This window comes from Thamnophis sirtalis, unplaced genomic scaffold (assembly GCF_051295495.1).
Source record: "Thamnophis sirtalis isolate CommonGarterSnake01/CBP01778 unplaced genomic scaffold, rThaSir2_p1.2 scaffold_1, whole genome shotgun sequence".
NCBI lineage: Eukaryota > Metazoa > Chordata > Lepidosauria > Squamata > Natricidae > Thamnophis > Thamnophis sirtalis.
This window is the reverse complement of record NW_028261381.1, coordinates 77911904-77939688: the sequence shown is the minus strand read 5'-3', so window position 1 is coordinate 77939688 and position 27785 is coordinate 77911904. Positions and strand designations below refer to the sequence as shown.

Here is a 27785-nt window from a genome sequence, read left to right as displayed (position 1 = left end):
AGGTGAAAAATTCCTTATGTAGATGAGGCACTTGGTTCTCTTGCCTCCTCCTGTAGAGGGCACTTTTTTAGAGGCTTTTTTAAACAGTTAAGCAGAGTCATCCATTGGAGACTCTGGCAGCAGCTAACCCAGCCTGACCTCAGCAGTTGTTGCCTTTTTCCTTTTACATTTTCACATTTTCATCATGGCAGACAAGAGCAGAGTTGAAATCCTCTGTGAAACAGCTGGAAAAGGTATGTGGGTCGGAGGGAGGGGGATGAATTCAAAATGTAAATGTAATTTTTAAGTAATTGTATTATTGTAAGTAATTTGTGTGTGTGTGTGTGTGTTTGTTTTACCCACCTCTGCTGGCATGTGGGCTGGCACTTTTTTTATGTTAGACATAGCGGCAGGGCTTTTGGACATAGTGGCAGGGCTTTTGGATGCCCCGGCGCTATGTCCGACATAGAGGCGCCCCACGCCCCTCTATGTCAGACAGAAACAGCAGGGCGTTTTCTTTCAGCTTTTGCCTGCCCCACAGGACAGAACAGTGGGGCGCTTTCTTTAGGCTTTTGCCCACCCCACAGGGCAAAAGCTGAAAGAAAGCGCCCCACTGCTTCTGTCTGACATAGAGGCCCCGCAGCTGGGTCTGACATAGCTGCAGGGCGCGGGATGCCTCTATGTCAGACAGAAGCGGCGGGGTGCTTTCTTTCGGCTTTTGCCTGCCCCGCAGGGCAAAAGCCGAAAGAAAGTGCCCTGCCGCTTCTGTCTGACATAGAGGTGTCCCGCCTCTATGTCGGACATAGCTGCGGGGCGGGCAAAAGCTGCTTTCTTTCTTTTTGCCTCACCAGCCATAAACCTCACCGCACGTCACTGTATGTATGTATAGATAAATGATAGGGAGAGAGATTTAGGAGTTGACAGACAGATTTAGGAATTTTCAATTACATGTGCATGAGACTGCACATAGTAATTTTCACTTTGGGAATATATTTAACAAAAAGTGGATTAAAATTTGCTACAATAAAATAATTGGAAGCTTTCTCTCTCTTTCTACTTTAGCGTCATGAATCAGATTAGCTATATACCTTAGATCTCCAAACTTTTTGGGTGTGGTGGGAAGGTATGAGAAACTATATGGAGAGGGAATTTGCTCAGTGGTGGGACTCAGCCAGTTCACAGCACTTCAGGAAAACTGTTTGTTAACTTTCTGAGCAGTTTGGTAAACTAGTTGTTGGAAGAAATCATTAAGGCAGAGAACCGGTTGTTAAATTATTTGAATCCCACCACTGAATTTGCTGCATAAAAAACTTATTCTATTACAGGTGTCCATTTCCCCGGTAGCCAGATCCTTTTTATACTGTGGAATAATAATTGCCCAAACATTTTAAGCTGCTACAACTTGATTTTTCTCTTTTCCCTAGATGTTTGTTTTCCAAACCCTTAAAAGAAGAGAAAGCATCTCAAATGAACAGTTGGTCTTTAGGAATAAAGTGTAAGTGTTTTTAAATGATTTGAGAGAAAGTAATAATAAAGCAACACTGATATAGTTCTGTACACATCAATACATATATGTATACATCATCTCCCTTGCAATTCCCTTTCAGAAACACCACAATATACAAAATACAGAAGGGGCTGTAAGGTACTGGAAGAAAGAAATTAAATGTAGAGTAGAAGTGGGGGGAGGAAAGCTAAATGAAGTTTATATCAGTATAGTTCACTAACTATCTTCTGGTACTTTTCTTTCGTTGTGTCACATCCCTCTTCCACCCACTATCACTGTGGCTTATAGAGTCTGCAAATGGTATTACTAGTTTACTGATGACCTCAATGACCCCAGAGCTTGATGATGTTTCTTTGGTGTTGTTATGTTCTTATTTTGGATAATACAAGAACTGTAATAAAAACACCCATTCATTCTTGACTCTATATCTTCTTGTATTACCTGGCACCTTTTTCAGGTACCCCATCCCTATTATATTAAATTTATTGTTGTTTTTCTCTGGCAATAATCAGTTCTCACATAACAACATGGCTGGAAAACAAATCTCTCTCACATACATTTTAACTTCATTTACTCTTCTTATTTTCCAAGTTTCAATATTCTGTACACAATTATTGTCATCGGTTGGATCAATAGCTACCAAGCTCTGCTGTTCATCATGGGTTTGATTAACTGAGAATTTGTCACAATGCTTGGCAAGAGGAGAAGAAAGTACACTAGGTTACTAGCCTACAACTTATGTCACATGTAACATTATCTACTTGTGATAAAATCAATATCGTATAGTTTTGCCAAATTTCAACCAAGCTCAATTTTACCCTAAGCATCCTTATGTACACTTAGATCAATAATCTAGAAACTTTGCAAGCCATTTCTATTGTTCCTACAATTACATTCATTTAAAAATATAGCACTGTATTGAAAAAAATGTCCAATTACAATTTGGTATAAAGTTGAGTGGTTCAACTCATTCTTTTTGCAGAGAATTGGGTCAGGACAATATTTCTGCAATATTCCGGAAGGAGAATACACAGAATAAAGTGTTCAGTGATGAAGAAAAAGCAAGTAGAATGGAATTACAATATTGTATTGGAGAAATTGACTTCTTGGCTACTGGAAAGAAACAGGGAAAGGTACCACAAAACCTATAAGCATTATCAATATTCAGTAGAATATTATTGCTATTCTATATTGTCACTGAATCTTTCTAAAAGAGATCCTTAAGCAATATTTTGTGTCAATGCTCATGATTTGAGCTCATTCAGGGTGCTCTTGTTCATGGAAGAGACCGAGATTCAATAGCAATCTCAGAAAACAAAGGGAATCCCAAAGGTGCTTTTTCAAGAGGAAAAACTGGACTTTCTGGTTCTTTTCTAAAGAGCTAAATAAGCTTCTTGGAGGAGAAGTGAAATGTCTTCAAAGACAAACAGGAAATCCAGTTGTCTCTTGAAAAAGCACCTTTGGGACAACCATGACGTGGAAGACTGCAAATCAATTATTATCTTTGATGAAGGATCTATGGGGATACTGATGAAAAATATAATATGCTACTTGGTGTTTCCATATACATCTACTTGAATGCCTTCTTTAATCTGGTGTTTGATTCAGCTTGTGCTGGATCAACTCCTGGAATTCCCAGCTGGCGTGATCTCAGCCTTTAGCCTTGCAGTTGGGGAATTCTGGGAACTGAAAAGACAACATACCTACCTGGAAGCCATCAGAATGGTTTCTACAGAGTCTGCCATTTTTCAAAGGGGTAGAATGAAGAGGCATGAAGTAGATACACAGCACGGTTGCTCCCAAGTTCTTCTTATTTAAAATAGTCCTTTGTGTTCTTTCCTAGTCTCACAGTCATGATTACAAAATATTAGAAGCTAACCCCATTAAAAATGCCCATAATCCACTAGTTACATTTACATGTGAGACAGAAGTTGGCTTCTGGTTTCTACAATCCTATTGTTTTTTCATGTGTTTTGTCTGAATGCCCTTTTCTTGATTATAGTTTCTTAAGGTTCCATGTGCCATCCATCCTGGAGTTATATTTGACCTCATGAGTAACAAGTGGAACCTTCCTGCTCCCAATCTGGTTGTCTCTTTTGTTGGAGAAGAAGAACACTTTCAGGTGAAACCTTGGTTACGTGATAAATTGAGGAAAGGATTGGTTAAGGCTGCCCAAAGCACAGGTTTGTTTTGTTTTGTTTTGTTCCTGAAAAAAAAAACAGCATTGTCTTTAACACCTTGTTCAATAAGACTCTAAAGGACCAAATTTCCAAAAGACTTTACATATTAAAATATATCGAGAAGCTTAAAACTTTTCAGCTTTTGTTGATTCAATTTGGTAAATTTTCTGAGAAGACTCAAACCTATTAGAAATTGGATTATTTCACTTAGAAGTCTTTTAATTTCTTTTTTAAAGAGCACGAAAAGATTCAAGCAGAGTTACCTTTATAATCTTGGTGTCAGCGTTCCAAATAGCATCCAAAATTAAATTAGAGTCCAAGGCAAAGCATTGCTCTAAGTTCCAATTTATTAAGAGAGTTGGCACATCTGTGGAAAACCCGAATCTGAAAGCTTCCTGGGTTTTCCACGCAGTTGAAATTTCATGATATTGCCCCTACACCCACAAGTCCATCACATGGTCCAATCTTCCATTGCCACACTGGCATTTCTTCCCATCTAGTTCCAGTCAGGTGCAGAGGTACAGAGACAAAGAATGACCTTGGGCTTCTAGAAAGGAATATTTTGTTTTGACGACAACACATTCTACAATTCTATTCCTTACTATTCCCCCTCCCAATTACCCCACTAATGGAACAGCATAATAAAATAAGAGAGAGTGTGGCAGGCAAAATATCCTAAAGGAATATGACTGGAGGCCTGACACTTGGTTAGTAGTGAAATCCTTGGACACAAGTAAACAACCTTATTTTATCATTTTGTCCATGATTTCACTCTGCTTCCTTCATTCTGTCTCTGATAAGAGAAGCCATATAATGACTTCTTAGCTGTCTCTCTCTTAGCTGTCCTGGTCTAAACTGGCAAATATGTCCCTTATATCTGTGCTGCAATCCTCAACAGTCAGCTTTGCTACATTCAGGAAGTAACATCTTCATTTCTTTTACACATCTTTTTATGCAGCCTCTTTGATCATATAGGTCTGAAACTTGATGAAAGTTGTTTCCCAGCAAAACAGCTACTATTGCAATATATTTGATCACATTCTGTCTCAGAGCATTTGCATGTTTAAAAAAAGAGCTTCATTCAAAGACCTGTGCATCAATTTCAAAGAAATTTGGTACTGTTCATCCCCACATGAAAATTCATTCTCTGCCAGAGAAAAATGGTGTGTAGCTTATAGTGAAATGGGTATTTGTACATGCAAACACATGGGGATATGGTGGATCAGACGCTCTGGCTCCATCAAATGGGGATCCCTAAACCACTATCTGTATGGCACCCTCTGCTGCTGCTGCTGCTGCTACTATCATTATTTATCAAAAAACACCTGTTTTTTGCATCGCTATTCTGGAAGAGTGAGATTGAATTTTCTCTTATTTGTAGCTAACAAATATGTAATTGGCTAAATTCTTCCCGGAAGATTCAAATTGCTTGTTATATACAGTAAAGTCAAGAAAAGACACAGAGAAAGACAGAGAGACAGAGACAGAGTAGGATACCTAGAAGCAAGTAGCTCGTTTTTAGGTTCGCAGGCTTTACAATCTCAACATCTTAGCCAAGTTGTAAGGTTTAATTTTGATTGATTGTCATTTGGGAGCATTTTCCTTACATAACCATTTTCAATTTTCCAGTGTTAATCTATGGGAGAATAGAGTTGTTTCTCTGAATCTGGCTTTGGTTTGAATTAAACTAGGCTATCCCTAGAATGATTCATATTAGATGAAGCTCTGTCCCAAACTCTAGATTTAATCCCTGAACCCAGATTAGGCATTGCTCCATGTCTTTAGTTCTTATCTAATATCAAGGCTGAAAAATAAATCATTTCAGGTGCCTGGATTTTTACAAGTGGTCTGCATGTTGGAATAACAAAACACATTGGGCAAGCAGTCCAAGATCATATGTTGACAAGTTCTTCGTCTACAGTGAAAGTAGTTGCAATAGGAATAACTTCCCTGGAGAAAATACAGCACAGAGATCTTCTGGAAAATGTCAAGGTACCCTCTTTTCATTGACAAAAGAATGGAAAACATGTATAGAGAATACCTAAGACCATGCAATGTTCTGGGAACTTGCTAAGAAGTCTTTCATTTGATAAAAATGATTACATGCAACCTATGATTTAATCATATTAAACAGACATGGTCCAGAGTAATCATTTGATTTTGTGTGATAAGTGATGTCTTCTTTTTCATAGAATGACATTCTTATAAACAACAAAACTGATAATAACGTCCAAGGGCCTTTGTATTCCCTTGACAATCACCATTCCCATTTCATTTTGGTGGAAGAGAGTGAACCAGATGGGACAACAAAACTGCAACTCGCCTTGGAGAAATATATTTCAGAGCAGCATACTAGCTATGGAGGTAAGTTCCCCTCTCAAAAAAAAAGTAGTCAAGAAAGGTTGTTATTTGCCATTTGGGCACCATTTGGATGTCTGACATTTCCAGGGGGTTATTGTTGCTTAATGATGGGACAGAGTCTGACTTACTTTAATTAGAACGTAATCATTGAAATCATTAAGACAAATTCATAGATAATGCAAATTTGGCAGCTAATACTGTATAATTTGTTTGGTTTAGAAAAATATTCAGTAACTCTGTGAGTGTGTGCTCATATGCTCCATAAACATATAAGTCTATATGATTGTTTGCTTGTAACAGAGAATGCAGTAATCCACATGCAAAATTTAACTGTTTTATATGTATGAAGAAGTTAAAGAGATAAGAAGGGACACAAGAAGGGAAGATATATACTCAGAGGTGGGTTTCTGCCGGTTTGCTTCAGATCGGTCAAACCGGTAGTGGCGGCAGCAAGAAGCTCCGCCCACCTGCCCAGATGTTTTTGTGCAAGCGCGTGAGCGAGCGCACAAGCGAACCGGTAGTAAAATAAATTGAAACCCACCACTGTATATATTGTATGTGGTAGCAGCATAAAAAGCAAATGCTTGCATTAGACATTTCATAAAATGCCATTTTGTCTCAAAATATAGTTTTTTCAAGTAATATTAGTTTCTTAATGAATTTGGTCTTTGCTAAGCATCAGCACATGTTATCCTTGGGCATTGAATCTTAGATGAGCCCATCACTGCTCATACTTGGATACCCGCCCTCTCCCCCCTCCCTCACTCCTTCCCCCCTCTCTTCCCCCCTCCTCTCTCTCTCTCTCTCACACACATATCTAAGTCACTTACTAAACCAAACTCAACAAAATCAATTAGAACTTAAAGTGATGTGTGATCCCTACAAATATTGTTTAGGTCCTTCTGCTATTTTGTAGCATGGTCAAGTAGAGATGATATTGGGCATAAACTGATTAGAAACAAATGATCAGCTGAATTAGTAAATATATATATATTGAATTTTGTGAGAGATTCATTGCATATTTTATAATATATTAACTCAGGAACAGGTAGCATTGAAATCCCAGTTCTCTGTTTACTTGTGAATGGAAGACCTCACATTCTTGAGGTAAGACATGAAATTTTTGTTGTCATAAGAATTCTAATTATGCAAAGATTCTAGTGCTGGCAAGAAACGGAGGACTCTGAACACAGGGACCTAAGTGGGTGGACTGTTTAAAAGTGACACAATTCCTGGATAAAGTCCAGTGAGAACTTCACAAAACAAGAGACCAGAACATTTTTCAGTTCCTTATTTAGTTAAGTGAAATAATGGGAAGAGGAAGAAATAAAGATGGTTATGTTGATCAAGATAGCTGTCTAGAAGCTGTTTAAATACAGAGTACTGGAAATGTTATATAGGCTTAATAACATTAGTCTTGGCTGAGCATCAGCACAAGGTGTCCAAGTTTTTTCAGGGATTATCATTGGAATCCCTTCTTTTTTTCTCTTTTAAAGTTTACTTCATTTAATGTTTGATCTGATGTTCATAAATTGTTTGCCATTGTCTTCAGTGGGATTTTGAAAAACTTTCAATCTAGCCTGCAGCTCTGCAATTTCCTAGTCTCCCTTCCAAATTCCTCACCAGATCAGCCCCTGCTGCAACCTGACTGGGTTTGATATAAGTTCCACTGACTGAATTCAATGAATAGATCTGTATACAATTACGTGGTTTTCTTTTGTCTGAAAATGCAGTATATGACTCTATTTGTTTTTGTTTCAATAGCGAATTTTCAAGGGGTTGAAAAATTCTATCCCTTGTCTTATTTTGGCTGGATCTGGTGGTATAGCCGATATCTTAGCTGCACTGATGAGTGAGCCACACTTAATTGTGCCACAGGTAGTAGAAAAGCAATTAAAACAGAAGTTCCCCACAGAACATTTCACTTGGAATGACATTGTTCATTGGACTGAAATGGTAAGTTAATTTATTAGGACATCAAATACATTAAAGGACTGTCAAAATATTTTGGGAACATCTCTATTTCACCTATGCCTTCTCTCTATCTGTCTATCTCAAATCTACCACCTCTCCCCTAAACATACAACTTTTCAAGAAAAAGAAACAAGCATGCCCAAGACATTATATCTTAAGAAATGCACAGATTATAAAAGATATCAATTAAACCATCCTATAAAGGTAAAATATAACAGCCTTAAAAGAACATAAGGTAAAATGCTGCTGAGTATCAACATTTGAAAATGAGCGAAAAATAAAAATTGGGGTCTCTCTATGACCTTCCACTATGGCATGGGGAGGGTCCGGGGACCCTGTGAAAGCCCATCCCTTTGTGGTGCTGCCTAATCACATAAGAATGGGGCATACTTTAGAGAATCGTTGTTGTCAGGTGTTTGTGAACATTGGCATGTCAACCCAAATGTTCTGGTGTGTCACCTTTGACACACATGTCCTAAGTTCACCATTACTTGTGTAAGCAGTCCATCAAGCGACCTAGTCTATTATCAACTTGCTCATCTAACTGACTGCAGACTAACTGCTTATCTTCCCCAAGCATCTGAGCAACAGCTTTCTGAACTAGATTTAAAGGCAGCTCTAAGCAGAACATATTAAAAGAGTCTAATTTTGGAAGTAATTATAGTAAACTTCAAAGAACTTGGTTCATTTACATGCCCTGAGTATTTCCAGAGGAGGCTAGTATTTATTCTTCTTTTAAGTGGGCCCCAGAGACCATGGCTTGCTTTATTTTGCCTCTCATAACCCTTGGCATGTAATATCATCAAAGCATGAATAATCCGTAATTTTCACTGTTGGAAACCAGTTGTCTGCTTTAACCCTTTAGATCCAGAGTATAATCACCCAGGAGCAGCTTCTAACTATACATGACTTTGAACAAGAAGGTTCAGAAGAATTGGATACAGTTATTTTGAAAGCCCTGGTTAAAGGTAACATACTTTTAATCAATGTTCTTTGTTTGTTAAAACACAAACAAAAATCTCACTGGCTTGATGTGCAAAATTTCTTACCTTAAACATAATCCGAACAGTGAATCACGCAGAAAGAAATCCATCAATTTCATAAACCAATTCCAATTTAAGCTTCAAAAATATTAAGCTACTATTTTAAAAACGATTGCAAATCAAAGGTTTGCTGAGATCGGAAAGTGACATAACCATTTTTATATTCAAAAAGAACTATGAGCATTGCCATGATTGATTAATTGATTATGTATTGATCAAGTCTTTACGTGCTTCCACGCAGTGGTTAATTAGATGACTATCTATTATATCATGTGTTTATGTTGCAGCAGCATAAAAGTAAAGTTGGACAATGTGTGCTACAAATTCATACTTGGAATTGGAAAAAGGCACATGCTCACATCTGGTTCTGGTTTTTTTTAAGGGTAACCTTTCCCCCCCCCCCCCTGTATAATCACATTTTGTAATATATAAATCATCCACATAGAACAAGAAGGTTGAGATTAGCTGAACACCTTTACATATTAACAGATTGCTTCTCTGGTTTAATTAAATCACTACTTTTTCTGAAAGAATTAAACACCTACCCCATGAAGGACACTTGAAACAGTACGCAAATCAAAACAAATTAGATAAAAATGTACAACACAATGTACATTATTTTCTGGAAAGATTGTGGTTTCAAAGTTGTGTATCTTTATTTGGCAGTAATTTATGAAATCTGAGTAAGCCTCCACTGTTTTATTATTCTTTTATGTTTGTGACAGCTTGTAAAAGTCATAGTCAGGAAGCCCAAGAATATCTGGATGAACTCAAGCTGGCTGTGGCCTGGAATAGAGTGGACATCGCTAAAAGTGAAATATTCAATGGAGATGTGGAGTGGACGGTATATCCTTCTTTTAAAAACATACTTTTCAATTATTTTATGAAGTTTTGGCAAAGTTTCTATCGTATGCTTCCAAATTTTGAACTGGGAATCTATGAACTGGAATGACTGCATAATGAGTCCACCTACGTTTTAATGTCTTTGATATCCATTGGGAAATTTTCTGTAATGGCTCTAAGGCATTTTGCTAGATATACTAATTCAGGGGTCCCCAATCCACGGTCCATGGACCGGCACCAGACTACAGTACGCCAAAAACCAGGCCCCACAAACAAGCGAAGCCCCATCCCTGGGATGCAGTGACCACATGAAACCGCACCCCTTCAGTCCATCAACTCTCCATGGTACTGGTCCCTGGTGCCCAAAAGGTTGGGGGCTGCTGTACCCAGGAGGTACAGGATATTCCATATAGTTAATGTAATCAGATGAGGATTCAAATCCTCTACTTAATCATCTGTGGGTGAATGTGTATATATATAAATAATGTAGTGAGGTTTCTCAAGACCAGTGGTGGGTTGCAAATCCCATTCCAACCGGTACAGTTAGGATGGGGCCAGCAGCATCTTCATGGACGCACACAGTGCGCGCATGCGTTCAAGCGCCTCCGTGATGCTCCAGCTGCTCCGTGGAGCATCACGCAGGCACTGTATGTGCCATGCACCTGCGCGGAAGCACAGAAGCCTTTAAACTCTGGTAAGGAGCTCAGTCGGTCGGGTGGGCCCTCCGGAACACTGTACCGGAATGGTATCCGGTGCTCCTGGCTGGCTACAGTACTTACTGAGGCGTACCACCTGCAACCCACCACTGCTCAAGACGCATTGTAAGTTGTTGCCTTGAGGACTGTGTAGTCACCTGTAATATGGAATTCTCTCTCCATGTTACATCATTAATACACACTTTTGTATGGTAGTACATGTCTAGTTGATAAGCTTTTTCACTGAACATTTTTTCTTGCATGGTAGATTGAAAAGTTGGACAGAGGATTATTTTTCTTGCATTCTTGTACCTGTCCAGTTATAGCTCGTAGTTCAGAGAGCATAATTTGTTGCATAAAACAATTTCTTATAGTCTTTTGGTTTCCATGAAGCATAATAAGTTGGAAAGGATGATAATTATAATATCCTAATTGTAATATCTAGCAATATTATAATGTTGGTTCTTTTGCATTTGTTATTATTCTAGTCATGTGATTTAGAGGAAGTGTTGATGGATGCCCTGGTGAATGATAAACCAGAGTTCGTGAAATTGTTCATTGATAATGGGGCCAACATATATGACTTCCTAACATACGGCCGTCTTCAGAGCCTGTACTGTAACATTTCCCCAAAGTCTCTCCTCTATATGCTTCTACTTAAAAAACATGAAGAAAACAGACTTACTTTGGCTGGAATGAGTGGACAACATCACAAGGAAGTGTTGGATGTGTGTCCTCTCTTCACTCTTCATGAGGTTTCCAGGGTACTGAAAGATTTTCTACACGATGCTTGCAAAGGCTTTTACCATGACCAAAAACCTGGAGGAAAGAAGAAAGTGGTGAGTGTTTTAATACAAGTTGTGTTTAATGATGAACACACTAATTTTTGAGGTCTTAGAACTCCAAGGCATAACTTCAATACTTTCAGAACCAAAAAGCATGTGATGCAGTGATGGGTTGCAGGCGGTACACCCCGGTACAGGCATAGCGGTGCCTGCCCGGAGCACTGGGTACCATTCTGGTATGGTGCTCTGGAGGGCCCACCTGCCTGCCCATTGACCATAATTACCTGTCTTTAAACTCTTCAGTGCTTACACACATGGTGCGTACAGCACCTGTGCAATGCTCTGCTGAGCAGTTCGAGTGTCACAGAGGCTCGCTGAAGCATCGCTGGAAGGTAGGATGCATGCGTGTGGTGCACGCATTCATGTGGAGGATGTGGGGCCCCATTGCAACCATACCAGTTGCAACAGGATCCAGAACCCACCACTGATGTGATGGCAGAGTGGCATACTCAAAGGAACCTCAGTAGATACAGTTCCAGACAGACCTTGAAATCCTTTCTTCAAGGCAAGCTTCTAGTGCCAAGTTCCCTGAGAAGTAATAGTAATAATTTTGTGAACTTGTATGCTACCCAACTCAATTTATTCTGTATGGCGTAACACAATACAGCATTGGTTTTGAAAAGAGCAGTTGTATGCATGATGCTGCTTCTTGCTGGGAAATCCTTGTGAGGTCCAGCAGCCAGAATATGTAGACTAATGAGCCATGGCAGTCACATGCCCAGGTGCATTGATCTACATTGCACCCCACCCCACTCAATGTCTTTGGCCGAATACCATAAGCAGGCAGGTAGTGGAAAACTGAACTAATAAAATGTATCTTAACCTAAATAGGCTTCAAAAAGTACTGTGACACTTCCAGGGGTGGGATCCTACTGGTTTAAAACTGGTTCGCTGAGCATGTGCTTTGCACATGTGCACAGTATAAAAAGAAATCACCTTCCGCATTACTAATGGGAAGGAAGACAGCTGAGGCACGACAATCCATTCTGTCCCGCTGATTAGCTGGGCTTCAGAAAAGGGAATTTAGGTGAGTATAGTGCAGGGATGGGTGAGTGGGCCCAGCTGACAGTCAGAGCTACAAGTTTGCCTGAACTGGTCCGAACTGTTAGAATCCCACCCGTAGACATTTACATCAGAAGTAAAGATTAAAACACCACCTGTGCCCTTCTACTTAACAGGACTGTTTTGCCTTCCATACTATTTGCTCATAGTCTCTTGACATTTTTCCCCAAGCTATTGCTTCTGAGATGAAGCTGAAAATACTACACAGAGAAGAGAATGCATCAGGAAGACTTGTTCTCAGTTATGCAAATATATACATATCACAACACTTTTACTGAGGGCCCACCATATCATCAGTGAACAGCAATAACCTTTGAATCATCCCTCTGAATTTCAGTGCTGAAATATTTGGGGTGTGTGTGCCTGAAATAAGATGGAAGAATAGTTTGTTCTCACTTAGGCTTAGGCTTCTGGAAGCTTGCTTGAATTTTAATAAAAGTAATAAATTAATGCCTGGTGGGAACTGCTTTTGTTTTTGCCAGCCCAAAATAGAATCCAATGTTCCAAAAAGATAGGTTTTGCAGTTAATTTCCACTTCTTTATTTGCCATCCCATGCAGGATGTTCCGATACCAATTCCTATTCATTTAGGATACAGCAACTGTCTTAGTTTAATGGAATGAATTGTCTCACAATCCTGCCAATAACAACTTTAACAGAGTCAGGAGATGTGTGTATGTGTGTGCATATGTTAATTTTGGTGCAGATAGAAATACAGTGTGAGATTTGTAACTGATACCCAATTATATTAGAGATCCATTGCAATATAAAGAATCGTCAAACATTCAGGGGCATCTGGTTTGTCTCTATAACTATAGCATCTGGAGAGGCATGTTATGTCAAGATATCTATACTCATTTTACCAAAATGTCCCCCCTCCATCCCATTTGGGGGAAATTATTTAATGAGAATGTCCAAAAAATTCAGGTAAAAGGATAACAGAAGTTTATTGTATACCTGGTTTCTAATCAAGGATTGCTCAAGAACAGAGAATTTTTGTTTAGAAAAATTGTGTAAAAGCCAAAGTTAATTTACTGTTAGAATTACATGCTTACAACAAGCCAGCTGTGGCATCTTAGATTAAAAAGATTGTTTTTGAAGTGGTAAATTGTTGATTTATTTAGGACAAGACAAATGCCAGAAAGTTCCCAACCATCTTTGATATGCATCAGAAAAGTGGAAATCCTTGGAGAGATTTATTTTTATGGGCAGTACTTCAAAACCGGCACGAGATGGCGCACCTCTTCTGGGCCATGGTAAGCTTCAAGAAGCAGATAATTGATCCTTCTCTCTGTGTGTATATATGTTTCTGTGTGTGCATTTGACTTAAAAGGCAATTGTGATGTCTGTCCGTGAAAATATTTCAACATTTACAGTTAGGCAATAATTTTAGAGGGAACAACCAAATGAGCACAAAAGAATATTATGCAGCTCTGTTTCTTATCTGTGGACTTTGAACATATTCCACTCTATATTTTCCTTTGAAGACCATATAACTGCTTTGTAAACATTCAATCTAAACATTGATTTACAGCTTGCTTTTTGGGATAACTTTTTAGAAGACAGTCCATAACTTTTACAAACTCTGCAAATGAAAAACAAGAATGTTGTAAAATTGCAATATATAAAATGTCATGGTTGAAAAACCTTAATATGTTTAAAATCAAAACACAATTCTTTCAAGTTCTTTGGCTGGCTGAACCAATTTTACTCTGTGTCATCCTGCCTAAAAACAATTTATAAACAGTATGGGAACAATGTCATGCAATTATTTGTTACAGTGAATGTATTTTTGATAAACCCACACATGTACTTCAATCACTATGCTTTATTTGAACCAATGGATAAGAAGATGTCAACACCACCCAAAATATAGATTAACCACAGATTTGATCAGGGACTGCCAGAGGATCTCTAAAGGACTTAATCATTTATTGATATTTTTCTATCCTATTTGTATATTGTTGGTGATGTTTTTGCTGCAAGCCACAGACCAAATGGCAGTTATGGCACCAGGACAGAAAGCAGGAGACCATGAGATCAAGTACCACTGTAGCCATGAAAGTCAGCTGTGGGAGTTTGGGCCAGTCATTCTCTCTCAGCCCAACCCAATTCATATGGATGTTATTATGGGGAAAAAAGTAGGAAGTTGATTAGTTTGACATTTTGACGATAACAATAACAACAACAACAACAACATTACCTTAACAGTTCCTAGGTCCTTGGTTAGGACTCGAGCTGTTGAGCTACCAACCAGCCCCAAAGGCTGAGAATCTCACCAAAGATTAATCAAATAACAACAACAACAACAACAACAACAACAACAACATAATAATAATAATAATAATAATAATAATAATAATAATAATTGGGTAGTGAAAAAATTTGGCTGCTGTGATACACTTGTATACATAGTCCGAGTATTCAGCATCGATATTTCAATGCAATTTGGCATGGAAAAATGTGCCACTGTATCCATAAAAAGAGGCAAAATCACTGCATGTGAGGGAATTGAAATGCCCAATGGCCAACTAATTAAATGCAATGAAAATGAAGCCTACAAATACTTAGGCATTCTGCAGTTAGATAATATCAAGCATGGATAAGTAAAAACTATTGTCAGGCGAGAGTACACCAACAGAGTTAGGAAAATTTTGAAATCTAAATTGAATGGTGGAAATACAATCAAGGCCATAAATACCTGGGCAATACCAGTTATAAGATACACAGCTGGTATAGTTAACTGGACACAAGCTGATTTGGACATTTTGGACCGAAAAACCAGGAAACTAATGACAATGCACTACAGTTTACATCCACGTGATGATACTGATAGATTATACCTGCCCCAAAAATCAGGTGGCAGAGGATTATTATAAGTGAAGCAAACAGTTGAAGAAGAAAAACATGCACTGGCTGACTATTTAAAAGAAAGTCAAGAACATCTATTAATCGAAGTAAGGAACAAAAATCTACTGAAGGCCCAACAGATGAAACAAGAATACAGAAAAGATGTGATAAAATCAAGAATGGAGAGTTGACAGAACAAAGCACTGCATGGCCAATTTCTGTGAAAAATAAAAGATAAAGTGGACAGTGAACAAACTTGGTTATGGTTAACAACAGGTACATTAAAGAAAGAAACAGAGTCACTAATCCTGGCTGTGCAATAGCAAGCTATCTGCACAAATGCCATTAAGGCCAAAATCGAAAAATCCTCTGATGATGCCAAATGCAGACTTTGCAAAGAAGCTGATGAAACTGTTGATCACATACTCAGCTGCTGTAAAAAAAATCGCCCAGAGTGATTATAAATTGCGGCACAATTCAGTAGCACAAATGATCCATTGGAATTTGTGCAAAAATTATAATATTAAAACAGCAACAAACTGGTGGGAACATCAGCCTGAAAAAGTCACCGAAAATCAGATGGTCAAGATCTTTTGGGATTTCCGTATACAAAGGGACAAAATACTGGCGCATAATACACCAGACATCACACTGGTTGAGAAAAATAAGGTCACAATCATAGACATCGCAATACCAGGTGGTAGCAGGGTCGCCGAGAAGGAACATGAAAAAATTGCAAAATACCAGGACTTAAAAATCGAAATTCAACGACTATGGCACAAACCAGCAGTGGTAATTCCAGTGGTAATTGGCACACTGGGTGCTATTCCAAAAGCACTGGAATTACATTTAAAACAGTTAAAAATTGACAAAATCACCATCAGTCAAATGCAAAAAGCCGCACTGCTTGGATCTGCACGCATATTACGAAAATACGTTACGACGTCCTAGGACCCTGGGTGGGGCCCGACTAGTAACCAATGCCAAATCCGGCGAAACAACTGGCCGCTGTGATACAATTGTATAATAATAATAATAATGTAAAATAAATAAATAATAAAATTAGTTAATTAATTAAAAATTAAATAATAAAAATAATAAAGTTAGGATACAATTAAATTTTTTTTTTTAAAAAACTTGAAATCAATAAAACAAATGAATAAATGGTGGAATGGCCCTATTTAGACTAAGGAAAGACACAAAATCTTCCTCCTCCTCCTCCTCCTCCTCCTCCTCCTCCTCCTCCCTCCCTCCCTCCCCCCTCCCTCCCTCCCTCCCTCTCTCTCTCTCTCTCTCTCTCTCTCTCTCTCTCTCGCACACACACACACACACACAATTCTTGAGATACTGTCTTCTCTCAAGGGCCATAGTGTAGCAACCTGGCTACTTAACTAACTAGATTAAAAACTTCACTTCTTTGTAAAAATAACCTGAGAATGCCTCTTGGTGATTTCACAGCCAAGCAGGAAATCTTGTGGTATTTCTGTTTCTGCACAGCTAAGGGTAAAGGTTTAAACACATTGTTTCCTTTAGTCAAAAACAAAACAAAAAAAGCCAGACACAGCATACACAAAACCAAAAACAGAAGTCCTATCCTGCCAGTATTTTTCAGACATGTTTTTTTCTTTTTTTTTGCAAAGCTTGGGGGCTTCTGTCATGTCTCAGCAACAGCCAACAAGAGTTTAGATTTACAGTTTACAGCAGAAGAATAAATCTCTGAGAGAGTCTTTGAAAAGAAACAAAAAGTTGAATGTTCTTGTAATTTCGCCTTTGAAATTGTGGTTGAAAAGAATGAAACTAAATGCCTTTCTAAATAGCACTTTTGAATCATAATGGGACAGTGCAGTAAAAAGAATCCACTGAGAACAATTTGAGAATAGTTCTTTCTGGTGGCAAAACTATATCTGAGGCATCCTAAACACTGAGCAATGTTCTACATAGTGCTAAATGGGAGAGAAGATGTGCTCTGACTATCAGGATTTATTTCATGTAGCAAAGCCTTTAAAAGCTACAAATGCTAGTAGATGATTTTAGGGCCTCTTTCTTTCTGCCTCAATATTTTAGGAGGATGTGCATGAGGCTTAAGTCACTTATAGCAGTTTAAATAACATTTAACCTGATTAATTGTCCAGAAAAATCCCAATAGTGTTTAGTTGGCCATGATGAGAAGCAAAATTAAAGTAGAATAGTATATCTTGGCCTGATATAGCAGAGCTTATGTTTTTCTCGTTGTTCTTTATTTGGCTGATTTAACCACAGCCTCTTGTAACTTTTCTCCTTGGCGTGAGTCTTGTATAGCATGAGGGTTTAATATAGCAAGGCTGACTGGGCCCAAATCCTTATGCTTTTTACTCTACTTCTTCTCATACAAGGAAGATGTGCTTTGGAGGCAGCCTTTGAAAAATGCGAAATTCAACTTTGCCAAATTGAAATGTCTTTGATTATGATCATTTCAAGCTGAAAGCATTTATGAAATTTTCATTATGGGGCCCACCTTCCCTTTCCAGCTCTTGACCAAGTTCACTCTGCTGAATGTAAGCATGTGCTATATGGGAGCCTTTAGAAGTGGTGAAAGCATCAGGCAACAAATTGGGACACCTTAAATTCCAGTCCTGCCTTAGGCACAAAATCACCTTGGTGGCCTTGGGCCAGACATTTTATATGCTTGACTGAATTTTGGAAATACAGCATTTGAGTAGTTCTATATGTTTTCTTCTTCAGGGTCCAGAAGGAGTTGCTGCAGCTCTAGCTGCTTGTCAAATAGTACGAGAGATGTCCCACCTGGAAACCGAGGCAGAGGTGGTGCGCAGAATGAAAGAAGCAAAATATGAACAGCTTGCAGTGGGTAGGTAGATGTAGCCTGCCCAGAGATTCATGCCCGTAGAGGTCACAGTCTGGCAAATTTCCCTTCTCACAATCAGGATTGGTAAATCAATGCTCCAAATGGTAAAATTCTTTAGACGGATGCTAAGGATTACAACAAAAGAATGTCAATGAATACCTTATTGTCAAACAAGAAACATATCATGCTTCTTCAAAGCTGCCAAGTGGTGCTTCTCTGTTTAATAAATAACTTTAAGATGGTGGAGATGGCAAGTCCAAAAACAATTTCCAGAAGACAATCTGGGGAGATTATTTCCTGTCTTCCACTCTATCCTGCCATGATTATATATTTTCATAACCTTTATTGGTTAGTAAGAGTGTTGCTAAATAAAATAGCATGTTATAGTCCCCAATCAGTTTTTTTTAAAGAAAAGAACACAGGTAGTCTTCAACTTATGACTGCAACTAAGCCCAGAATTTCTGTTGTTAAGCGAGACATTTGTTAAGTGAATTTTACCCTTTCTTGCCATAGCTGTTAAGTGAATCACTGCAATTGTTTACATTAGCAACATGGTTGTTAAGTAAATCTGAGTTCCCCAGTTGACTTTGCTTATCAGAAAGTCAAAAAAGGTAATCACATGACCCTGGGATACTACAACCATAGTAAATATGAGTCAGTTACCAAGCGGATGAATTTTCATCACAGGACCATGAGGATACTGCAACAATTGTGTGCAAAAAATTGTCTTTTTTTTTCAGTGCCGTTGTAACTTTTTTTTGTAAACATTTTTTTAAATTTTTAAATAAATACAGACACACATAAAATATAAAAACATCTTCCAGCTCCGTATAGTGTGTTGATTGATTACAAAACTTTTTCTATGTCCTCACTGTAGTCATCACTTACATTTTATATAAAATCTCATATTATCAAACTGATATATGTAAATAATTATCATTATTATACATTTATTTGACTATAATTATCATTACTCCATTTTATAAGATATTCTACATCATAAGTAAATTTATATTATGACATTTCATTACATCATCCAAAATCCATCCAATAATAGTACATTCTTATAAAATTCTTTATCTAACCATTGTTAAGATAAATTCCATATTTTACAAATTTGTTTATCTTTGGTTACCAAACTTTTGTGCATCCTCTCCATAGTCCTCACTCCCAGTTTATATAAAATCTCATATTATCAATATATATGTATACAGTATTATCATTATTAATAATTTATTTGGCTATAACTATTATTACTTCATTTTATACAAAGTATTCTAACTTTAAATAAATTCAAATTAATTTTTTATTATAACATTTCATTACATCATCCTGTGTCCATCCAATAGTGGTACAATCTTTATTTCTTGACATTTGTGGTATTTGTACTCTAATTGCTTTTTTAATAAATCTTGTAAGGACATCTCTTGACAACTTGTATTTCACTGTGTATCTTGTGAAGGCTCGAAGCCCCTTATCTGTTCCTTCCATCCTCTTCTCTTTAGTTATCACCCATGCTTCTGCCAGAATTTCTATCATTACTTCTGCCAGGTTTTCTCCCTTTTCTTCTTCTATCTTCTGGAATCTGAGGTAAAGTTCAAGTCTATCAATCTCCCAATCCAATATTCCACTCTTATCTTTTCCAACAGCACTCATTCTGCTATCAATATCTCCAATTTTTTTATCTCTTTGTTCATCGCCTTCATTTTTTTGAGATCTATCCTCATATTTCATCATCATTTCATCTAGTTTATCTGTTCTTTGTTCAATAATCTCCCATCTCTTTTCAATGTTCTTTGTTCTTCCTTGTATTTTTTGAATTTTTTGCAAAATCATCTGCAATGTCACTTCTTTCCTCTTCTTTTCCCTGTTGCAACATCGTCTATATTAATCTCTTCCTTCCAATAGTACACACTGCCACTTTAAAATCCAAGACTCTTTTCCAAACCTACCCGTGCAAGCTTTTCACTCTGATAGTACACAGAGAAGCCCCTGTATAAACATCCATGCTCTTCCCACTATCATTTTCAGTAAACAAACTCAAAGTCCTTGAAATGTAACAATATCTCTTACTTTGCACAAAATTATCAAGTGCTCAAACGTAGAGAAGAAAAACAATATGTCCAAGCCTCCAAGCCTCTAAGGGGCAGTGTTATTTCCCTCTATTTTCACTTCTCTTTTTATATTCTTTGTTTTCCAATAAAGAAAAAAACAGCCCCAAAGGCTGAGAATCTCACCAAAGATTAATCAAATAACAACAACAACAACAACAAAATAATAATAATAATAATAATAATAATAATAATAATAATAATAATAATAATAATAATAATAATAATAATGTGGGCAGTGAAAAAACTTGGCCGCTGTGATACACTTGTATACACAGTCCGAGTATTCAGCACCGATATTTCAATGCAGTTTGGCATGGAAAAATGTGCCACTGTATCCATAAAAAGAAGCAAAATCACTGCATGTGAGGGAATTGAAATGCCCAATGGCCAACTAATTAAATGCAATGAAAATGAAGCCTACAAATACTTAGGCATTCTGCAGTTAGATAATATCAAGCATGGAGAAGTAAAAACTATTGTCAGGCGAGAGTACACCAACAGAGTTAGGAAAATTTTGAAATCTAAATTGAATGGTGGAAATGGTCCAAGCCTCCAAGCCTCTAAGGGGCAGTGTTATTTCCCTCTATTTTCACTTCTCTTTTTATATTCTTTGTTTTCCAATAAAGAAAAAAATTAACAAGAAAAGAGAAAAAGAATAAAAATCTTAAAAAGAAAAAGAGAAAGTTAAACTCAGTCCAATTTTAAAAATATGTGTTCGTAGAAATTCCAGCAGTAAAAGGATTAAAGAAAAATAACACACAAAATTTGACTCTGGCTTAATCTTGCCGCTTGACCTCTTCTGTCTTCAATTGTAACTTTACTTTTAATCTTTGGTGTGTTCTCTCATATAATAGTAATAAATTGTCTCACCAATTCAGCACACTTTATCTCCTGCTTATCTTCAATTTCTGGAGCTGTCCCAACTTTCAGCAGCTTCAATGGACACTTCTTTGTTGCCAGAAACAAGGGCTTCTCCTGAATCTACCAGGGACTTTGCGATGTCCCCGGGATCGACAGGATGTGCCCTTCTCTATCACCATCTCCGCGGGACGGTTTAGGTCCAAAAGGACCATCCAGTGACAGAGATATCGATGGCAATCCTGGAGCTCCAAGATCACATGCCATATCATTGCGACATCAGCCCCGCCTCCTCAGTGCCATTGTAACTTTGAATGGTCACTAAATGAACTCTTGTAAGTTGATGACTACCTCTATTTATTGAAGCCACATTTATTTAACTAGAAAATAACTTTCTAAAAATAAGCTGGTGAGACATAGAATTTGAAAGAGAGTATATTAGGGATGCGGTGGCTCAGTGGCTAAGACACTGAGCTTGTTGATCAGAAAGGTCAGCACTTCGGTGATTCGAATCCCTAGTGCCACGTAATGGAGTGAGCTTCCATTACTTGTCCCAGCTTCTGCCAACATAGCAGTTCGAAAGCATGTAAAAAATGAAAGTAGAAAAATAGGGACCACCTTTGGTGGGAAGGTAACAGCATTCTGTGTGCCTTTGGTGTTCAGTCATGCTGGCGACATGACCACGGAGATATCTTCAGACAGTGCTGGCTCTTCGGCTTTGAAACAGAGATGAGCACCACCCCCTAGGGTCAGGAACGACTAGCACATATGTGCAAGGGAAACCTTTACCTTTTACCTATATTGTATACCTTTAGTTGAAGCTCCTTTGAGTTTCTATCTGTGGTTGGAGATCCAGAAAATGAAAACAGAATAATAAGTATTATATCACAAAGTCAAAATAGTTCCAACCATAAGCATCCTTTCCTAAGCAACAAAGACATCAAAATGATGATATTCCACCCTGCCACACACTTCATTTAAAGTTGTGTGGAATTAGAGAGTTTATGTCATCACATCACAACACTCATTTATTTCATTAATGTCTTTTTTGTGAAACCCTCCAATGTGTTCATTTGTATTTTGTGGATCTTGGCTTGAATAAGATCTTTCCACTTTCCTAAATAAGAGACAAAAACACCTCTTTCTCTTTCCTCTGGACTAGCTGCTGTCCTTCCCTCTGCAATCTTTCTGCCCCTCAATGAAAGTAAAAAAACTACCTTCTTTAAGATAAGCACCGTTTCCTCCTATTGTTCATTCTAGGATTGGAATGCAAATATTTTGAGAACTTCCTTCTTTATAAGTAAGAAGAATTGTGTGAAAGTAATATTTAAAAACAGACAATTCTTGCAATGACCAGGGAGGATGCAGCTGAAATTTGGATTTTAAAAATCATTGACTCCCCACCCCCATCCTTTTTTACAAGTAGCTTCTATGTTTACAAGCGTGTCGGATCCAGTATGAAATGGAAAAATTTCCATTACCTTTATTTTATTTCTTTTTATGAGCAGAGGGTCCAAGACTTTTCTGTAGTGGGATATTCATATGGGACCTTCCAGATAGTGAAAGAATTCTAGAAGGGGAATTGTGGAGTTTCGGCTGGTTTCCAACAGCCACCAGTGTTGATTAAAATTGGTTCCATTCCAGTCTAGATGTTGCAGTGAAACTGAGCTGGGCCATTGGTGTTTTCAAAAGGATAGAGAAAATGGGCCAAAATAATTCTATGAATGGTTTTCTTCATTTTTTAACTACAGCATCTCTTTCTGCATAGTCGGTATCAGGGGTCTCCAATCTCTGGGCCTTGGACGGATATCTGTCTGCAGCCTGTTGGGAACCAGACTGCATAAACAGCGGGCAAGTGGAGCAAAGCTTTATCTGGCATGTGTGGGATCTAGGTTGCATGTGAAACCATCCCCCCAGTGGAAAAAATGTCTTCCGCAAAACTGGTGCCAGAAAGGTTGGGGACCACTAGTCTAAATGAAGTAGAAATAGAGGTTGGATTAGATGACTATTAAGATCTCCATTAATTATATGCAGTATTTACAACAGTATTTCAGTTTTGCAGTTTTATTCCAAAGGGAAACACAATTATTTAATTTGCCCAGCCCTATTATCCCAATAAATGTAAAGGAAAAAAATGGAAAACATATACAGTAATACAGTAAAACAAAGACACACACACACACACACACACACACACACACACACACACACACACACAATATTTATGAACTTATTTATATATGCACTGTGTATTTATGTTTTACTTTTCTTGCTTTACATCAATTGGGATAATAGGAGGAAATAAATCTAATGTGCTTTGATTACCCTGATTGACTTTTCATGGGCTTCATTTTTACTTACAGAATTACAGATTAATTCTGTATGGGTGTTCTTGGGAGAAAGCCTTAAAATAATTAGGAACAGGAGGTTTGCAATGTATCTTGGTATTTTAGAACCTGTAGAACTTATAGTAGAAATGAAAGATTTCTGTGCCAGGAGAGTATATGAAAGGGCATAAATGGACTGTAATTTTGTCTAGATCAACATCTCTACTTAAAACATGTGTAGCTGGATTCAAAATCACAGCCCTCATTCCTCATTCTGTTTACTTGATCTTCATCTTTACTTTTGGTTTGGCAGAATTGTTCAGCGAATGCTACCATGATAGTGAAGAGCGGGCTTTTGCTTTGCTGGTGAGGAAGAATCGATATTGGAGCAAAACGACTTGTCTCCACTTGGCCACAAAAGCAGATGCCAAGTCCTTTTTTGCACATGACGGGGTCCAAGTGAGTACCTTTCAAGGTGTCCCTTTCTTGAAGGTGTTGGATAATCCACAATTAAGAAGAAAGTGGAGAGAACATTGTTACATTTGTACCCAGATTGGACTTACTTGTGCATATGGATCCTGTAGAGGCCCAGGAACCTCACAACGTCCCTTGCCTCTACCTGGGCTTTTCAAAGAAATGCAGTTGGAGGGTGAAATATAAAACCTGGTCAATAGCCAGGAAACTGATTAGAAATGCATGCAAATCACTTTCAATCGAGCTTTGAGGTATGTAAAATCTGCTGGAATATACAGAGACCTGATGAATTCAAATGTTTACTGGTTACAATGTAGATTTTCTCTTTCACTGCTCATCCCCGCTAATCTACCTCCTTTTGAATTAGGCTATCCAAGGTTAGGATAGAAGCCACCAAGGCCAGGTTTAGAATAACTCAAAGAGTGGATGGACTTCAGGATCCCTTTTATCTCCCCAAGCCCTTGCTTTGATGATTCACGAGTCTGGTAGCTATCAGTGGGAGTCAGGGTGAAGGAGGTTCAGCACCCAACTTCTTTTGTCCATCTTCTGATGAGATTCTTCCTTTGATCCTTAACAACTTGATTTTTTTTTCATATCTACCATCTGAAAGGACCTTTTCCTTTCATCCTCTCTCTACACATGCCTCCTCTATTTTTAGATTATGGCCATTTCAACCTACTCTCATGTTTTCACATATCTTCCTCTGAACAGTGAAATCAGATATTAGATGGGCCTGCAGATCATTTTTAGGAACTTTGGGATTAAATCATATATTATGCTCAGCAGGAAGCGAGCCCATAAATGACAGCAACACCATTGTGACACCCTGTTTTCCTAAAGCAAGAACAAAATCTTTCCACCCTATAATACCTAAGAATAAAAACAATAATTGATAATCTCACCAGGAGAAAATATTCACATTGGAATGTAAGATATAATGTAATTCAGCATTGTGGAAAAACTGTAGCTACTGCACCTGAGCTAATTTTATATCTAGAGCACGGGTGTCAAACTCATGGCATCACATTGTCATCACATGACATTTCGTGATTATTTTTCCCTTTGCGGAGCTGGGGTGGCTGTGGCCTTCACATGATGTATCCGACCCGCTGGATGACACCCCTGATCTAGAACTTCATTCAATGACTGACTGTTTCCTCGGTTATATTAACAATGACGTTACATTAACAATGAAGATTGTCCTTTGTTAATAAGTTCCATAAATAAGCAAAAGAGCATTATTCTGAGTTGTCAAGAATCGTAAGATAGCCTGCAAGAAATTAAAACACCATTAACACTAAGGGAGATGTTCTTGAGGACATGTGTAAGAGCCATTCCTTGGATAAGGAAGGCTGAAACATCCTTGAGGTTCTGGAAGCAAGATAATATTCAGAAGTAACTCAGGCAAACACCCCCTCCTCCAATTTGCTGGGGTAAAAGAAGAGAAGGGAAGAAAGCACAATTGGAATTGCAAGATTCTATGGTGGCTTATCTCAGTAGAGTTTTGATCTTCTTGGGAAGTTGATTTTCTAATTTGGTCTGGCGGGGCTGACAAACACATATAGTAAATGTTTAAATGCCACATATTGAAGATTTTACAAATCACAAAACTATAGATACAAAGCAAAAGAGAAGCCATTTCAAGAATCTAACAACAGAAGGACTATTTTATTTCATTGTTTTATTTTAGATATTTCATTTTTAAAAGTAATTTATATAGCCACCCATCTCACCACAGTGACTTCTTAAAAAAAAAATCTACCTAAAGTGACTCAGCAAATCAGCCAGATGTATAGTAAAAACAGGCAGCCTTAGGTCATGTCCAAATCGATGTACTTTTTGCCCTCCACAATTGTGTCCTCCACAATTGTGTCATCCAAAATTAGCATTAAGCTGCAAGTTACAATATTTTTTTCCTTTTTAAAAGGAATAACTGATAAAATAGATACAAGAATATCTAAAAATAAGAAATATTTTATAAGCCACCTAGAGTTAATGAGAGTGAGTAGACAGCCATATATTTTCTTAAATAAAAGGGAAAAAAAAGAAAAAGACCCTCAGAAGCTGAAAAAAAAGAAAGGATAGTCCTCAACTATAAACAAAAGAAGTCTGATTCTTCTAAATAAAAAGCTTCACAGAGATATAATGCAGGACTGACTAGATTCATGAGTTAGTTTTTAGGGGAAACAGCTGGCTATGAAATATATGCCTTGTTTTCATTCAAAACCATTTGCACTCATTCCAGAATTTCCAAAAGCTCTTGTGGTGAGGAACAGGTGAAGAGACAGGTGAAAAGTTGAAAAACACATTCACATTGAATAACTTTAGCCTCTTGAGTTTAAGAAAAGAGCCAAGCATTATGATATACATTAAAGTTTTTTATTATAATTTTTAAATATACATTTTAATTTTTAAAATGTATTTGTATGTCTTTGGTACTTTCTGAGATTGGTTGCTTGTTTGCAGACATTTCATTACCTAACTAAGTAGCATCATCCATGCTAGTGAATGTGGTTTTTGTAAAAAAGAAAAAAAACAGTAGTATGCCCTGCCATTATTGAAATGGTGTTGTTTCCTCCTTGGTAATTTCTCAATCAGGGTATTGTTTTCTGCTTGATTGTTTGTCTGATGTAATCCCTGCTAATTTTGGTATTGACTGCTATGATTGGCTATGTTCTGGGTTTTTTCTTTCCTTCTTAGCTTTTTAATTGTATTATTATATCATTGATTTTTCACATGTATCTTCTCTAAATTTCAGGCATTTCTGACAAACATTTGGTGGGGAGACATGTCAACATCTACCCCAATTTTGAATCTGATCTGTGGATTTGGGTGCCCTTTCCTGATTTACACTAACTTGATTTCATTCAGGTATGAACCATAGATTCTTTTGCATCAAGAGGAAGAAAAAAAAATGAATGCAAGCATAGTGATTGTAATGGTGTGTTGGAATGGCCTTGGGAGACAGAAGGAAGTGCCAAAGCCTAGACCACGGTCTGATAAATGAAATTTGAGCCTGAAGAAGGAAGGGTGGTAAAAGGGTCTCAGAAAGGACTTCCTTAGTTTTCAGGAGAGTAAAAGTGTGAGACAAGAGAGGTACCTAGAGACTTGCAAGATTGTTAACATAACCATACAATAAAGATACAGCTGGTACTCCTGGTTGCGTTTCTTATCAGGGCTATTTCACTGGTTTAACAGTGACCAGCAAATACTGAAATGGCAACAGAATATGTTCCTTCTATATTCTGAAAATAAAATATTCTACTTTCTCCATTTAAAACATGTTTATAGAGACAACTTTGATCTTTATATCTGTAATTAGAATATAGTTCAATAAGTATACTCAACCCAGATTTTTTTTTAAAAAAAACACCATGTTACAGGAGAAAGCAAACTCTCTTTTCACCCACAATCTTTAGCCCTCTCTTCCTGACTTTTGCTTTCCCTTTAAAGATGATTTATTAAGGCCAAGGCATCAGTGAAGAAAGTTAGAACTTTGAGGACAGTAATAGTTCCAAAAGATCATGAGAACATTTTGTCCAGGTGAATAACTAATGCAAGAATTCAGCCCAGTGGTACTGTATCTGATTGACATTGGAAGGCAAACAGGTTGGGAAATCAAGATCTGGGTGGGAGAAACCCAGTGAGGGATAGATTCGGATTACTTGGAAATAAACAACATTATTTTTACCCATTTGGAAACACAGTAATTCTTTTATCTCTGAGTCATGTCCTTACTGGCAGGAATGCGGGTTATTTGATCTTTATGAAAGATGGAAATGGGTAGTGAATTTCTTCCTAGCATTCCAGAGGCAACCAGACAGAAAGCTCT

At 37.6% G+C, this 27785-nt stretch overlaps 1 protein-coding gene and 1 long non-coding RNA gene across 2 annotated transcripts in view; one reads left to right on the top strand and one right to left on the bottom strand.

Moving 5' to 3' along the window:
* The window catches only part of TRPM5 (transient receptor potential cation channel subfamily M member 5), a 57381-nt gene that overhangs the window by 11072 nt on the left and 18524 nt on the right, over positions 1-27785 (top strand). Inside the window, exons 2-15 of the mRNA XM_014058124.2 lie at positions 1404-1474; positions 2469-2619; positions 3489-3669; positions 5492-5658; positions 5859-6030; positions 7070-7134; positions 7792-7983; positions 8867-8969; positions 9770-9888; positions 11071-11421; positions 13613-13744; positions 18060-18183; positions 23793-23938; positions 26712-26824. Of these exons, the coding sequence (XP_013913599.2) occupies positions 1404-1474; positions 2469-2619; positions 3489-3669; positions 5492-5658; positions 5859-6030; positions 7070-7134; positions 7792-7983; positions 8867-8969; positions 9770-9888; positions 11071-11421; positions 13613-13744; positions 18060-18183; positions 23793-23938; positions 26712-26824 (2087 nt within the window). The remainder of the gene's footprint in view (positions 1-1403; positions 1475-2468; positions 2620-3488; positions 3670-5491; positions 5659-5858; positions 6031-7069; positions 7135-7791; positions 7984-8866; positions 8970-9769; positions 9889-11070; positions 11422-13612; positions 13745-18059; positions 18184-23792; positions 23939-26711; positions 26825-27785) is intronic.
* Positions 1-27785, bottom strand: part of LOC148049575 (uncharacterized) — a 97245-nt gene that overhangs the window by 56216 nt on the left and 13244 nt on the right. Inside the window, exon 2 of the long non-coding RNA XR_015696807.1 lies at positions 11268-11401. This is a non-coding gene — a long non-coding RNA (uncharacterized LOC148049575). The remainder of the gene's footprint in view (positions 1-11267; positions 11402-27785) is intronic.